This window comes from Salvelinus namaycush, chromosome 30 (assembly GCF_016432855.1).
Source record: "Salvelinus namaycush isolate Seneca chromosome 30, SaNama_1.0, whole genome shotgun sequence".
NCBI classification, from domain to species: domain Eukaryota; kingdom Metazoa; phylum Chordata; class Actinopteri; order Salmoniformes; family Salmonidae; genus Salvelinus; species Salvelinus namaycush.
Window position 1 is genome coordinate 14,023,773 of NC_052336.1, and position 13,546 is coordinate 14,037,318.

General features: G+C 43.1%; 1 protein-coding gene across 2 annotated transcripts in view; it reads right to left on the reverse strand.

Moving 5' to 3' along the window:
* Positions 1-1,588: 1,588 nt before the first annotated feature.
* Positions 1,589-13,546, reverse strand: part of LOC120025038 (myotubularin-related protein 10-like) — a 28,366-nt gene continuing 16,408 nt past the window's right edge. For both annotated transcript variants that reach the window (XM_038969475.1, XM_038969474.1), the window contains exons 6-16: positions 7,621-7,714; positions 7,137-7,284; positions 6,648-6,735; positions 6,331-6,419; positions 5,930-6,060; positions 5,727-5,796; positions 5,289-5,359; positions 4,992-5,164; positions 4,492-4,662; positions 4,125-4,307; positions 1,589-3,843 (exon numbers count right to left, since the gene is read on the reverse strand). In XM_038969475.1, the coding sequence (XP_038825403.1) occupies positions 3,226-3,843; positions 4,125-4,307; positions 4,492-4,662; positions 4,992-5,164; positions 5,289-5,359; positions 5,727-5,796; positions 5,930-6,060; positions 6,331-6,419; positions 6,648-6,735; positions 7,137-7,284; positions 7,621-7,714 (1,836 nt within the window). In that variant the 3' untranslated portion in view covers positions 1,589-3,225. The remainder of the gene's footprint in view (positions 3,844-4,124; positions 4,308-4,491; positions 4,663-4,991; positions 5,165-5,288; positions 5,360-5,726; positions 5,797-5,929; positions 6,061-6,330; positions 6,420-6,647; positions 6,736-7,136; positions 7,285-7,620; positions 7,715-13,546) is intronic.

Genomic DNA, 13,546 nt, shown 5'->3' on the forward strand with positions numbered 1-13,546 from the left:
ACACATATCCTCCCATTCTTTATAAAACCTTATATAAACGTCTTAAATTACCCACATTCACATCACATGCCTCACTTTCTACGTGCAGAGGAGCTGAAGACAGCAGGGTGCTTGATATTTTCATAAATATAGTGCTAACATTTCCCCCGAATATAGCCTATTTTTGGCATGTCCATAAAGAAATTTGCGTTATTCGCTACAGTAGGCCTACTTGGTGAAAGATGCTGTTTTCATCTTCTTTGAATAGGAGCCATGCTCTCTAGGCATAGATCATGTTTTTGTTATTCTAAATGTAGAACATTGGACAAACTGCACTATATCTTAGAAACATTTCCACATCTGATATCAAATTGATTAAGCTCTCTTGCTAGTTCTCTGGCTAAAACTGAAATTTGAGTTGGGATGGGAGTCAAAAATAGCAATCTAGTTGGGTGTTTCCTCATGTCATTCAAACAAGATTGAGAATACTAATACTGGCTACAAAACATGATCAAATAATTAGATGACAATTACATACTGTTGTTGGCATAGTTAGAAAAGTTAACTTTCGTGGGATGAAAATAATAGTGAAGTGAGAAGGCCAGGCAACGTCAGAATGTATGGCTGGACATCAGCGAACACTAGTAATGGCTAGCTAGTTAGCAGAATAGCCATTTATCATGTTATTATCGGTCAAATATAGTATCTCCAAACGCCACAACTTCCTGTCTTCTCGTGCACTTACCTCCAAATATCATTGTGGATATGCCTCGACTGCCTTACGCTTTCGGAACAGTTAATATGATAAGGAAATGTGGATGAAATCAGGGCTGATTAGTCGAGCCCATTTCGGAGGCCAGCAGACGAAAACCCAGTGGCGCTCCTAGATGACGTCACACATAGTAAATTCAATTTCCTGGATGATTTTGAGGCATATAAATCCTATCATTTTCATAAATTTGAGCTTCATGGCCAATAAAAAACACACACACGTTTACCTTCTGCTAGGAATACTTGAATTGCCATTTTCCCCCGAATGTCTGTATGCACAAATTAGGGAATTATCTATTTCCCTTCGGGAACACACATTGCCTTGTTCCTCTTTAAATGGCAATCCTTAGGCAATGAAAACAAGTAGTATTTTAGCACATTATGGGTCTCTCATTGGGATACTTTAGGAGGTTCTTGAATTACAAATGCAGTACTTTCTCAGATTTACAGTACCGGCATGTTATTGTGACGTGTTGTTTTTGCAATTTTCCCGGTTGATGCTCCAGTATTACAGCAGGGGGTGCTGGTGGCCTTATTGATTTGAGTTAGTGTGTACAGTAGCTTTGCATTTTATTATACATACACTGACTGTAGTATGACCTGATTTGACTAATATCAGACCTGCATATAGCATGGTTAATATTTTAATTTGAATATCATGTGAAATATCTTCAGTTTCCCTTATAAATCTGTGTTGCAGACATTGCTAATCGTCTCATTTTTGACAGCTTTCCAATCCAGACACAAGCATTGCAGCCACCTTATTGGGTGTCTGAAATACCGAGTAGAAGAATATTCACAAATATCTACCCCCCCAATAACAAAAAAAAAAACTTCAGACATTTGACATTTTTATTTGCTCTAAATTCCTTTACATTGACATTTTGCCTTACAGCTGTGATCCCCTGTGGTCAGAGAGTGTTGACAGTGCTTTTTAAGGGGGGAGAGGGTCAACATTGCACTACAGACCACTCAATTGTCCAACAAGTGCTCTGCAATACCATAAATGTGTATCTCCAAACTTGATCTAACACAGTGACACTCCACAGAGCAAAGGTAAAACATAACATTAATCCCAACATGGTGTTACTTCAGATCAAGCACTTCAATTTGGCTTCCAGATGCAGCTTTTGAAGTACTCCGTCTCTCCTAATGTCATTACTCTGGGTGTAACAACATGCATAGTAGAATAAGTGATAGAAGTGAACCGGTACATTGAACACAGTAAGTAAACCCACATTTCCATCTAAAAAGGCACTGAGAATTTCCTACATCCCTGTTTTAGAACATTTGCATAACTGAATAAATATGTGCACTGTTGATCAATATCAAATTGTGTCAAATGAAGAGCACAATTGTCATACAATACCAGTGCTGAGTGCACCAATGGTGTGAATTAGTGGTAAACTAAAACAAGGGCTGTGCATTCATGGTATATAAACTAGAAGTAGGGGCTAAAAAACAGTAAGTACCATAATTAGAATAGCAATAAAAACAGTATATTATTTGTCAATTTACCATTACCAGTAGTTATTTCATACAGCTTCACTTCTTATTTGGGATTTGTCTTGTTAATATCAGGTGAAGGAGCAATGAGGGCTCATTAGAGAAAACAGATTCCAACTGTTTACATGTCTCCACTTCAAACCCACTCTGAAACACATCACCTGACTATGGTGAATAGACATGCTGATTGTCTGAGCATCAGTTCAGGAGGCGTCCAGCCATTAGCAGCATCAGTTCAGGCTATGCGGGTGTACAGTAATGATAAGACAGGTATCCAGCATGCCCAGCAGTTCTTTACTGCCCACAGCTCCAAATCATACATGTCCAGATACTGATGCATTTCAATGCCAAAGCCATCAAGGAAAAAGTTGATTGATGAATGTCCACAAATTTCTTGTCTCAAACGGTGAAGGCATTTTCCAGTGCCAGTTCCCTGGCATTTTATTGGTGTGTTACGTGATTGATGATCATTTCCTGCAAGAAGGCCTAATAGTAAATAGCCTCGTCTGTCCTTCTCCTTTCACTATTCATGATTTGGTTAATATTCATTCTAGAATTAATGCAGTACCTTACCAGAAGGTCTCTAGAAATACTAAACTATATTAAGTGATACAAATAAAGCGATAAGTGTCTACCACAGATTTAACTCCTCCTCATAGCTCCTTTTTTCCGTCGCAAAGTGTCATCAGCGCTTCATCCATGTCACTACAAAATCATATTCCACTAACATTCTTCTACATACTCAACTGAATCTAAAACTTGAAAATGGAAATGAAAATTGACTTCCTACAGAGAGCAACCCTGGCAAAACCCTGAAGAAATGTGCGATTTAAGCAAAGATGAATCATCTTGTGCAAAAACAAACAGTCACATCACATTAAACTGAGCTAGCCTCCAGCCTCTAGCATGATAGGACATCCCTTCTGGACTAAAAGCATTGATTTGAGTGAGAACTTTAGCCACGGGACCTCAGAGTGCCTCATTGGCCAGAGTTTCAGTGGAGAGCCATATCTTTGCCCCGTTCAGGAACTTGCTGAGAGGAGTGCCCAGGATGCTGCGGCGGCACATGTTCCCCACGGGAGAAAAGGGGAAGGAGGAGCTGAGGTACTCTGGAGTTGAAGAGGGCTCGTGGGTGGAACCGGCCTTAAAGTACATCCTGCTATGGTCTGATGGGGGGGCGTTGGAGGTCGGGGTGCTGGCCGGAGTGGCCCCCTTGTACTGGCGTAGCTGGCTCTGCAACTTCTCTACCTCATCAGCCAGCTGGGAGAGCTTGTGGTATGCGGTTACAGGGCCGCCCTTGGGGATGCTGGCTTCAGGGACCCAGCGCAGGAAGTAGAGCCTCCACAGGGCCAGGTGTGAAGGCAGGAGCTGGGGGATGAGCATCCCCTGTAGGTCTGCGGGCCGGGAGACCCAGTCCCTGAAGAAGCGCTCTGTTGGGCTCTCCACCACCTCTCTGATCTGGGAGAAGTCTGGTTTGAGCCGCGACACGAGGGAGTTCCGTCTGGTCAGGGTGAGGCTGTCATGGCCGTCCATCAGGATGTTCCTCAGGGAAGAGGGCATCCCTCGGAGTGTAGAACTGTAGTTTTTCTGGAAGAGAAAGGAACACACTCATTTACAAGTTATTTAATTTAGAATGTACATGCATGTAGATGGTGTTGATTTTACTTTGAGGAACATGACATTTTGATCTTCATGAATTCAGGTTATTTCCAGGCATCTGGGACTGTCCCTGGATAGTCTTGCATAGCTTTTCTTGCAAAGCTCCCTAATTTACCCATCTAGAATTGAAATGTACTTATCCTGTTAAGGGGTGGTTGAGAACTCTCATTGTATTCATTTGCATTCTCAAACAAAGAGAGCAAACTGACCTTAGTGCGTCTGAAGGACTTCACTGCTCCGTTCTGAACACAGGTGGCACCTTTGCCAACATACATGGGGTTGTTGAAAAGGGCCTGGTCTTTGGGGGTGAACTGCTGTGACCAGTCCCAGACAGGGGGGAAACGCAGGGCCTTCTCCTCCCCCACAGAGATGCACTTACTCTGAGCAAAGTCCTGTGGAGGAGGACAGGTAAGGTTACTAATACTTCTCACAGCTGCACACAGTTCTGAGCTGTATCATATCAGAGGTGCGTTGACGGAGTTCAATACAACCGCAACTATGTTGTGAGGGTTGAGGGGGAACTTCCTGTTTTTGTCTCTTTTTGTGTGTGTGTGTGTGTGTGTGTGAGCTCCTCACCATGCTGTTCTCAGTGCGCTGCTGGGGACAGTTGAAGAGGAAGGTGCTGAAGACAGGGATCCACATGCTGTCACTGAGCACAGTCAGGTAGGTCTCAGTGAACTCAAAGGCTGCTGGGTACTGATTTATAATCTGCCACACACAGTCCAGGAACAGCTGGAACAGAGGAGACTGAGGGGATGGGAGGAGAGGAAGAGCGGGAAAGGTAAAGAATATTGTGATTAAGGGCGGCAGGTAGTCTAGCGATTAAAAGCGTTTGGCCAGTAATCGAAAGGTTGCTGGTTTGACTCCCTGAGCCAACTAGGTGAACAATCTGTTGATGTGCCCTTGAGCAAGGCACTTATTCAGTGCGACTTACAGGAGCAATTAAGGTTAAGAGTGTTTGCTAAATGACTAAAATGATAAATTATTAAAATCACTGGGCACAAAACAATGACAACATTTCAAAGTACAACTCCATGTCAAGCTCCATTTCAAGTATGCAAATAGACAGAGCCTACCTCCTCTTTGTCATTCTTCTTCAAATGGTTGCACCGGTCGAGGAAGCGATGGCCAGCCATCACCCACTCCTTCTGCACCAGGCTCTGGAAGCCAGTGAGGCTACGGAAGTGAGGGTCCAGCATCAGTTGTACCAGAGAGGACACCACACAGCTCAGGTCCCTGTCTTCTTCCTCTGGAGAGAGAAGAGAGACAGAAAAGAAGAGAGAAATACAGGTAGTAAGACCGACAAGACACACACAGACAGGAAACATACAGAGAGACAGACAACTAAAGGACAAAACCATGTATTTCTTTACCTTGCAGAATGACAGACACATGTTTTCCCTCCAGCAAGTAGACTACCTCGGCTGAATGCTTCAGGAAGGCCCTAGAGCCAGGAATATGAAAGGATACAGTTGACTTTACTCTAGGTACAAATATGTAACATTTACGCATACATCTTAAGTACGACATTCATTAAATCTGACCAAAAATTGAGTCCAACCAAAATGATCCTGTACTTGCGCCGTAAATATTACCACCTTTAAAAAGTGGAAATAAAAGGACTAATATATATATATATATATATATATATATATATACCAGATGGTAGAGAGAGAACCAGCTGGAGCGTTTGTCAATGCTAGTACTTTTCTAAATGAAACTTCATGCAGGACAGGACAGCGGCAATGCCAGTGCAAACAGCAAGGTGAGCCAACCTGCTGAGCCAGTGGTGTCTCAGTATTTGTACATACCTGACATACTCCAGCCATCGAGAGCTTTCCATGGACGACAGCCACTTCTCCTCAGACTCCTCAAAGGGCTCTGCACACAAACAAACAGTTAAATATCCCAGGCGCTTTCAGAATGCTTTCAATAAAAGCCTAAGAACAACAAAGTGCCTTCATAAAAAAACAAATAGATCACAACATTAATTTGATTGATTTCAATTCCTTACCGATGACACAGATCTGCCGCACTTTGACAAACGCAGCCTGGATGTCCTGGATGTTGGGCAGGTTCTTGTCCAGGTCGGACTTGAGGACGTCACTGCGCTGTGGGTGGCTCTTTGTTATGGCACTACAGATCCTACCACAGCACAGAGCAGGAAAAGACTGTTGGAAATGGTCTTAACGGCACTGCTTATTTGACAAGCAGTTAATTTATTTATTTGGTACTGCGAGTCTGGACAGAATAGTTTGCCAATCTCACTTGTCAATTATGCCAAAATAGCAAATCACAGTGCTGACATGATAATCACACAATTTGAAAGGAAATTGAAAACAGATGGTTGTAGTGAACAATATGAAAACAACAAATAAAATGTTTTCATTAATATTCTATTCAGTCTTAATGTACCTCTGGTCCAGCTTCCTCTGCTGCAGTGGGTCACTGATGCTGGCCATGCGCACCAGGGCACTGCCGTTGGGGTGATTCCAGCACCACAACTAAGGGGAAAACACCACCTTGTCATGGTTCAGCAGTCACACACAAACAGCCTCCCTCGTTCTCTCACTTACACTCAAATGCAATCACTCCTCTCAAAGCACTTAACAAATCGGCGTCATTAATGCTTGACAGAAACAGTCTGTCTAGGGAATTCTGTCTAAAACAGCGAGAAAGGCTTTTATTAAGCAAAAGCTGTTGTTTTTTGAGATGAGAGGCTGGCCACTCACAGGGATGCGGTGAGCAGTGAAAAAACACAAGTACTGCTTCAGGTCTTGATCCGCCAGGGACACTGGGACCACAAAGTACTCTGGGAGACTGGAGAGAGAAAGATAAGAGGGAAATATGCATTACATAGATGCTCCAAACAGCAAGAGGTTAACATTTGATGCCACTGAGTCAGGCGCCATATTAGCCACAGCAGATTCTGAATGGTTCACCACAATATGAAAAGAAATAACTCAAAATCTGTGGCAGCAAGTGAAGCAATTACTACATTTCCATCTCAACAAAGATTCTATTACATAAAGTGTCAATGTAAGCCATTACCTAAGTGTGTTACATAAAGTACTACAGTTCTGCCTGATGAGGATTAGGACACTAATGAGCTACGTTAATCATAATCCAAATCTGGTAATAATCCATGCTGTCATTTAGAAAATGAGCTCAGGCCTGCAGTAGCCCTCCCTCCTCACTCCCCTAAACTATGTGGGCCCCACCTGGGTGAGACGACGTAGCCCTCGTTGATGGAGCACACCCTCCACTCCGCTGCACCCGTTCTCTTGATCTCTCTGTCCCATTCAGAAGGCCGGTCAAACAGGGGCATCTGCAGTCCTCCTCCGGGATCTACTCCATTAACTCGCTCCCCTGAACATGTAGCAATGAGCGCTTGCTAATTAAAGACACACACACCTGCTTGCTGTGTTTCCTTCAACTCAAACATTGCAACAACTGTAAATATATGTTCTTTATTGAAGAGCCACATTTGATACAACCAATGCCCCGGTGTTCCAACAAAACTCAATTGATCACATTGTTCTGTTAACAGTGTATTCAGCATGTTTTCCTTTAGGTTCCTCACATGTCATGTACAGTGGGGATGCTATTGATAGCTAGAACAGTTTGGTAGGCCACAGGGAATAAGGGTGTGTCAAAGCCTTTTCACTCAGAACCAGATGATTAAGCAATGTACTGTATACCTACCCAAGGATCCATAGTATTGCTTCCCTACGTACTCGAAGCCAAACAGCAGCTGGGGATCAGCGGGCTGGGAGTAGTGAGCGATGGCCAGGCAAACCTTAAAATCACAGGGTGGGGCAAACACATGACTTCAAAAGGAAGGAACTGAACAGGTCCAGGCAAATATACAGTACAGTGTCTTCGGAAAGTATTCAGACCCCTTGACTTTTTCCACATTTTTTTACGCTACAGCCTTATTCTAAAATGGATAACATTCATTTTTTCCTCAGCAATCTACACACAAACCTCAATGACAAAGCGAAAACAGGTTTCGATTTCTTTGCAAATTTATAAAAAATAAAAGAAATAGATTTATTTTTAATACATTTGTAAAGATTTCTAAAAACCTGTTTTTGCTTTGTCATTATGGGGTATTGTGTGTAGATTAATGAGGAGAAAAAAAACTATTTAATCCATTTTAGAATAAGGCTGTAACGTAACAAAATGTAGAAAAAGTCAAGGGGTCTGAACACTTTCCGAATGCACTGTAGGGCCTAGTTATACGAGCCTGGAAGTTTTGCTGCTTTGCTGCTTTTTGACTGTAACACCATTGTATACACCTTTATATTATACGAGGAAACTTGTTTCCATAGCTAGGGCTGGCAGTGAGGACTTGTGAAGAGCAGAATAAACAACCTCTGAAGAATCAAAACAATCAAACAAGCGAAATGCGAGTATAGGGACAAGGTGGAATCACAATTCAACGGCTCAGACACAAGACTTATGTATTTGTATTTATTATGGATCCCCATTAGCTTCTGCTTTGGCAGCAGCTACTCTTCCTGGGGTCCAGCAAAATTAAGGCAGTTTATGCAATTTAAAAAAAACATTACAATACATTCACAACACACTGTGTGCCCTCAGGCCCCTACTCCACCACATATCTACAGTACTAAATCAATGTATGTTTTCATGTGTGTGTATGCATGCGTCTGTGCCAATGTTTGTGTTGCTTCACAGTCCCCGCTGTTACATATGTTTTTTTTTAATCTGTTTTTTTTAAATCAAATGTTACTGCTTGCATCAGTTACTTGATGTGGAATAGAGCTCCATGTTGTCATGGCTCTCTGTAGTACTGTGTGCCTTCCCATAGTCTGTTCTGGACTGTGAAGAGACCTCTTGTGGCATGTCTTGTGGGGTATGCATGGGTGTCTGAGCTGTGTGCCAGTAGTTTAGACAGACAGCTCAGTGCATTCAACATGTCAATACCTCTCATAAATAAAAGTAGTGATGAAGTCAATCTCTCCTCCACTTTGAGCCAGGAGAGATTGACATGCATATTAGCTCTCTGTCACTCTGTGTACATCCAAGGTCCAGCCGTGCTGCCCTGTTCTGAGCCAATTTTAAATTTTCCTCAGTCCTTTTTTCAGGCACCTGACCACACGACTCAAGGTGCAACAAAACTAGGGCCTTGTTGATAGTGTTAAGAAGGCAGAGCATCGCTTTATTTTGGACAGACTTCTCCCCATCTTAGCTACTACTGCATCAATATGTTTTGACCATGATAGTTTACAATCTAGGGTTACTCCAAGCAGTTTAGTCATCTCAACTTGCTCAATTTCCACATTATTTATTACAAGATTTAGTTGAGGTTTAGGGTTTAGTGAGTGTTTTGTTTCAAATACAATGCTTTTAGGCTAACTTATTCCTTTCCACCCACTCAAACTAACTGCAGCTCTTTGTTGCGTGTTGCAGTCATTTCAGGCGCTGTAGTAGCTGATGTGTATAGTGTTGAGTCATCCGCATACATAGACACTCTGGCTTTACTCAAAGTCAGTGGCATGTCATTAGTAAAAATTGAAAAAAGCAAGGGGCATAAACAGCAGGGGAATTCCTGATTCTAATTGGATTATGTTTGAGAGGCTTCCATTAAAGAACACCCTCTGTGTTCTGTTAGACAAGTAACTCTTTATCCACATTATAGCAGGGGGTGTAAAGCCATAACACATACGTTTCTCCAGCAGCAGAATATGATCAATAATGTCAAAAGCTGCACTAACAAGACAGCCCCCCCAATCATTTTGTCATCAGTTTCTCTCAGCCAGTCATCAGTCATTTGTGTAAGTGCTGTGCTCCTTCCCTATAAGCGTGCTGAAATTCCATTGTCAATTTGTTTACTGTGAAATAGCATTGTATCTGGTCAAACACAATTTTTTGCAGAAGTTGACTAAGGGTTGGTAACAGGCTGATTGGTCTTCTATTTGAGCCAGTAAAGGGGGCTTTACTATTCTTGGGTAGCGGAATGACTTTAGCTTCCCTCCAGGCGTGAGGGCACACACTTTCTAGTAAGCTTAAATTGAAGATGTGGCAAATAGGAGTGGCAATATTTTCTGCTATTATCCTCAGTAATTGTCCATCCAGATTGTCAGACCCCGGTGGCTTGTCATTGTTGATAGACAATTTTTTCACCTCTTCCACACTGACTTTACAGAATTCAAAAAGTACAATTCTTGTCTTTCATAATTTGGTCTGATATACTTGGATGTGTAGTGTCAGCGTTTGTTCCTGGCATGTCATCCCTAAGTTTGCTTATCTTGCCAATGAAAATGTCATAAAATTAGTTGGCAGTATCAGTGGGCTTTGTGATGAATGAGCCATTTGATTCAATGAATGTGGCAGTCTACAGGAAATCACACCAAGGTCACACTCCCAGACAAACTAAACACCTTCTGTGCCCGGTTTGAGGATAACAGTGCCACCGGCGTGGCCTGCTAACAAAGACTGCGCCCCCCCCCCCCTCTTCTCTGTGGACGATGCGAGTAAAACATTTAAACGTGTAACCCTCGCAAGGCTGCTGGCCCAGACGACATCACTAGCCGTGTCCTCAGAGCATGCGCAGACCAGCTAGCTGGTGTGTTTACGGACATATTCAATCACTCCCTATCCCAGTCTGTTGTCCCCACATGCTTCAAGATGGCTACCATTGTTCCTGTACCCAAGAAGGCAAAGACTGAACTAAATGACTACCTCCACGTAGCACTCACCTCTCTCATCATGAAGTGCTTTGAGAGACTAGTCAAGGATCATATCATCTCCACCTTACCTGTCACCCTAGACCCACTTCAGATCGCCCCAACAGGTCCACAGACGACACAATCGCCATCACACTGCCCTATCCCATCTGAACAAAAGGAATACCTATGTAAGAAAGCTGTTCATTGACTACAGCTCTGCATTCAACACCATAATACCCTCCAAACTCATCATCAAGCTGGAGGCCCTGGGTCTCAACCCCGCCCTGTACAATTGGGTCCAGGACTTCCTGACGGGCCGCCCCCAGGTGGTGAAGGTAGGAAACATCTCCACTTCGCTGACCCTCAACACTGGGGCCGCACATGCTCAACCCCCTCCTGTACTCCCTGTTCACACATGACTGCGTGGCGATGCACACCTCCAACTCAATCATCAAGTTTGCAGACAACAGAAGTAGGCTTGATTACCAACAACGACGAGACAACCTACAGGGAGGTGGTGAGGGCACTCGGAGTGTGGTGTCAGGAAAACAACCTCTCACTCAATGTAAACAAAACAAACGAGATGATCGTGGACTTCAGGAAACAGCAGAGGGAACACCCCCCTATCCACATCGAAGTGACAGCAGTGGAGAAGGTGGAACGTTTTAGGTTTCTCTGCATACAAATCACAGACAAACTGAAATGGTCTACCCGCGCAGACAGTGTGGTGAAGGCGCAATAGCGCCTTTAAAATTGTTAAACATTTTGGATAGCCTTCCACAAGCTTCCCACAATAAGTTGGGTGAATTTTGGCCCATTCCTCCTGACAGAGCTGGTGTAACTGAGTCAGGTTTGTCGGCCTCCTTGCTTGCACGCGCTTTACCGGTTCTGGCCACAAATTTTCTGTAGAATTGAGGTCAGGGCTTTGTGATGGCCACTCCAATACCTTGACTTCATTGTCCTTAAGCATACTTCCAAAGTTGTGGCAAAATGGCTTAGAGTCATTGTACATTTGGAAGACCCATTTGCAACCAAGCTTTAACTTCCTGACATTTCTCCAAAAAGTACGGTCTTTGTCCCCATGTGCAGTTGCAAACCGTAGTCTGGCTTTTTTTAATGGCGGTTTTGGAGCAGTGGTTTCTTCCTTGCTGAGCGGCCTTTCAGGTTATGTTGATATAGGACTCGTTTTACTGTGGATATAGATACTTTTGTACCCGTTTCCTCCAGCATCTTCACAAGGTCCTTTGCTGTTGTTCTGGGTTGTTCTAGGAGACAGAACGTGTCTCCTTCCTGAGCGGTATGACGGCTGCATGGTCCCATGGTGTTTATACTTGCATACTATTGTTTGTACAGATGAACGTGGTACCTTCAGGCATTTGGAAATTGCTCCCAAGGATGAACCAGACTTGTGGTCTCCAATGTTTTTCTGAGGTCCTGGCTGATTTCTTTTGATTTTCCCATGATGTCAAGCAAAGAGGCACCGAGTTTGAAGGTAGGCCTTGAAATACATCCACAGGTACACCTCCAATTGACTCAAATAATGTCAATTAGCCTATCAGAAGCTTCTAAAGCCATGACATCCTTTTCTGGAATTTTCCAAGCTGTTTAAAAGCACAGTCAACTTAGTGCATGTAAACTTCTGACCCACTGGAATTGTGATACAGTGAATTAATCTGTCTGTAAACAATTGTTGGAAAAAGTACATGTGTCATGCACAAAGTAGATGTCCTAACCGACTTGCCAAAACTATAGTTTGTTAACAAGAAATTTGTGGAGTGGTTGAAAAACGAGTTTTAATGACTCCAACCTAAGTGTATGTATCTTTCTTTCTCTCTCTCGGAGGACCTGAGCCCTAGGACCATGCCTCAGGACTACCTGGCATGATGACTCCTTGTTGTCCCCAGTCCACCTGGCCGTGCTGCTGCTCCAGTTTCAACTGTTCTGCCTGCGGCTATGGAACCCTGACCTGTTCACTGTGATTACTATTATTTGACCATGCTGGTCATTTATGAACATCTTGGCCATGTTCTGTTATAATCTCCACCGGCACAGCCAGAAGAGTACTGGCCACCCCTCATAGCCTGGTTCCTCTCTAGGTTTCTTCCTAGGTTTTAACCTTTCTAGGGAGTTTTTCCTAGCCACCGTGCTTCTACACCTGCATCGCTTGCTGTTTGGGGTTTTAGGCTGGATTTCTGTACAGCACTTTGATATATCAGCTGATGTAAGAAGGGCTATATACATACATTTGATTTTAAATAAATTTGATTTGATGTAAACTTTCAACTTCAACTGTAGATGGAAACAGAAAAGTCTGAGGCTTCTGGGTAAAACACTGGGGTAAATCCACTATGGAAATGCACCACTTGTCAGGTCAGGGAGTCTGGAAAAAACTCCTGGCCCCAACACCACAATCTAAGGGAGATGGTCTGCTATAATCTTTGAGATGTGACACCAGATTATTCTGTATTGTGAATGGAGACAGGTGTCAGTGACTCCATAGGATGTGCTGTCCCTTTTCAATGAGTTGTGTCTTTGAAATGCACTTTGAGGCACGTTCTGGCTGCCTCGGAGTCTGCTGACCACGGCCAGTGTTTTTTCTGTTCACCTTTTACAGGAGTTGTTTTTATTCATTTGGAGGAGATGCTTTTATTGGCTAAAGACTCAGGAACCTGCATGGAAACTTTCAATAACACTTCAAGCTGTGCCTTCGCTTCAAGGGGCCTCTACCGTTACTACAAGATTCTACCATTTAAACAGCTGAAGGTATTATTTAGCCCAGACATTCTCAACAGCTGAGGCACCACGTCATGTTTTCTGCACCTTGAAGGGTAGATAGTACTCTCACACAGGAATACTATGAAGAGTAAAATAGATTGTCAACCTTGAATTTGACCATAAATATACAAGTAATTTCACCACATGATGCATTTCATTTT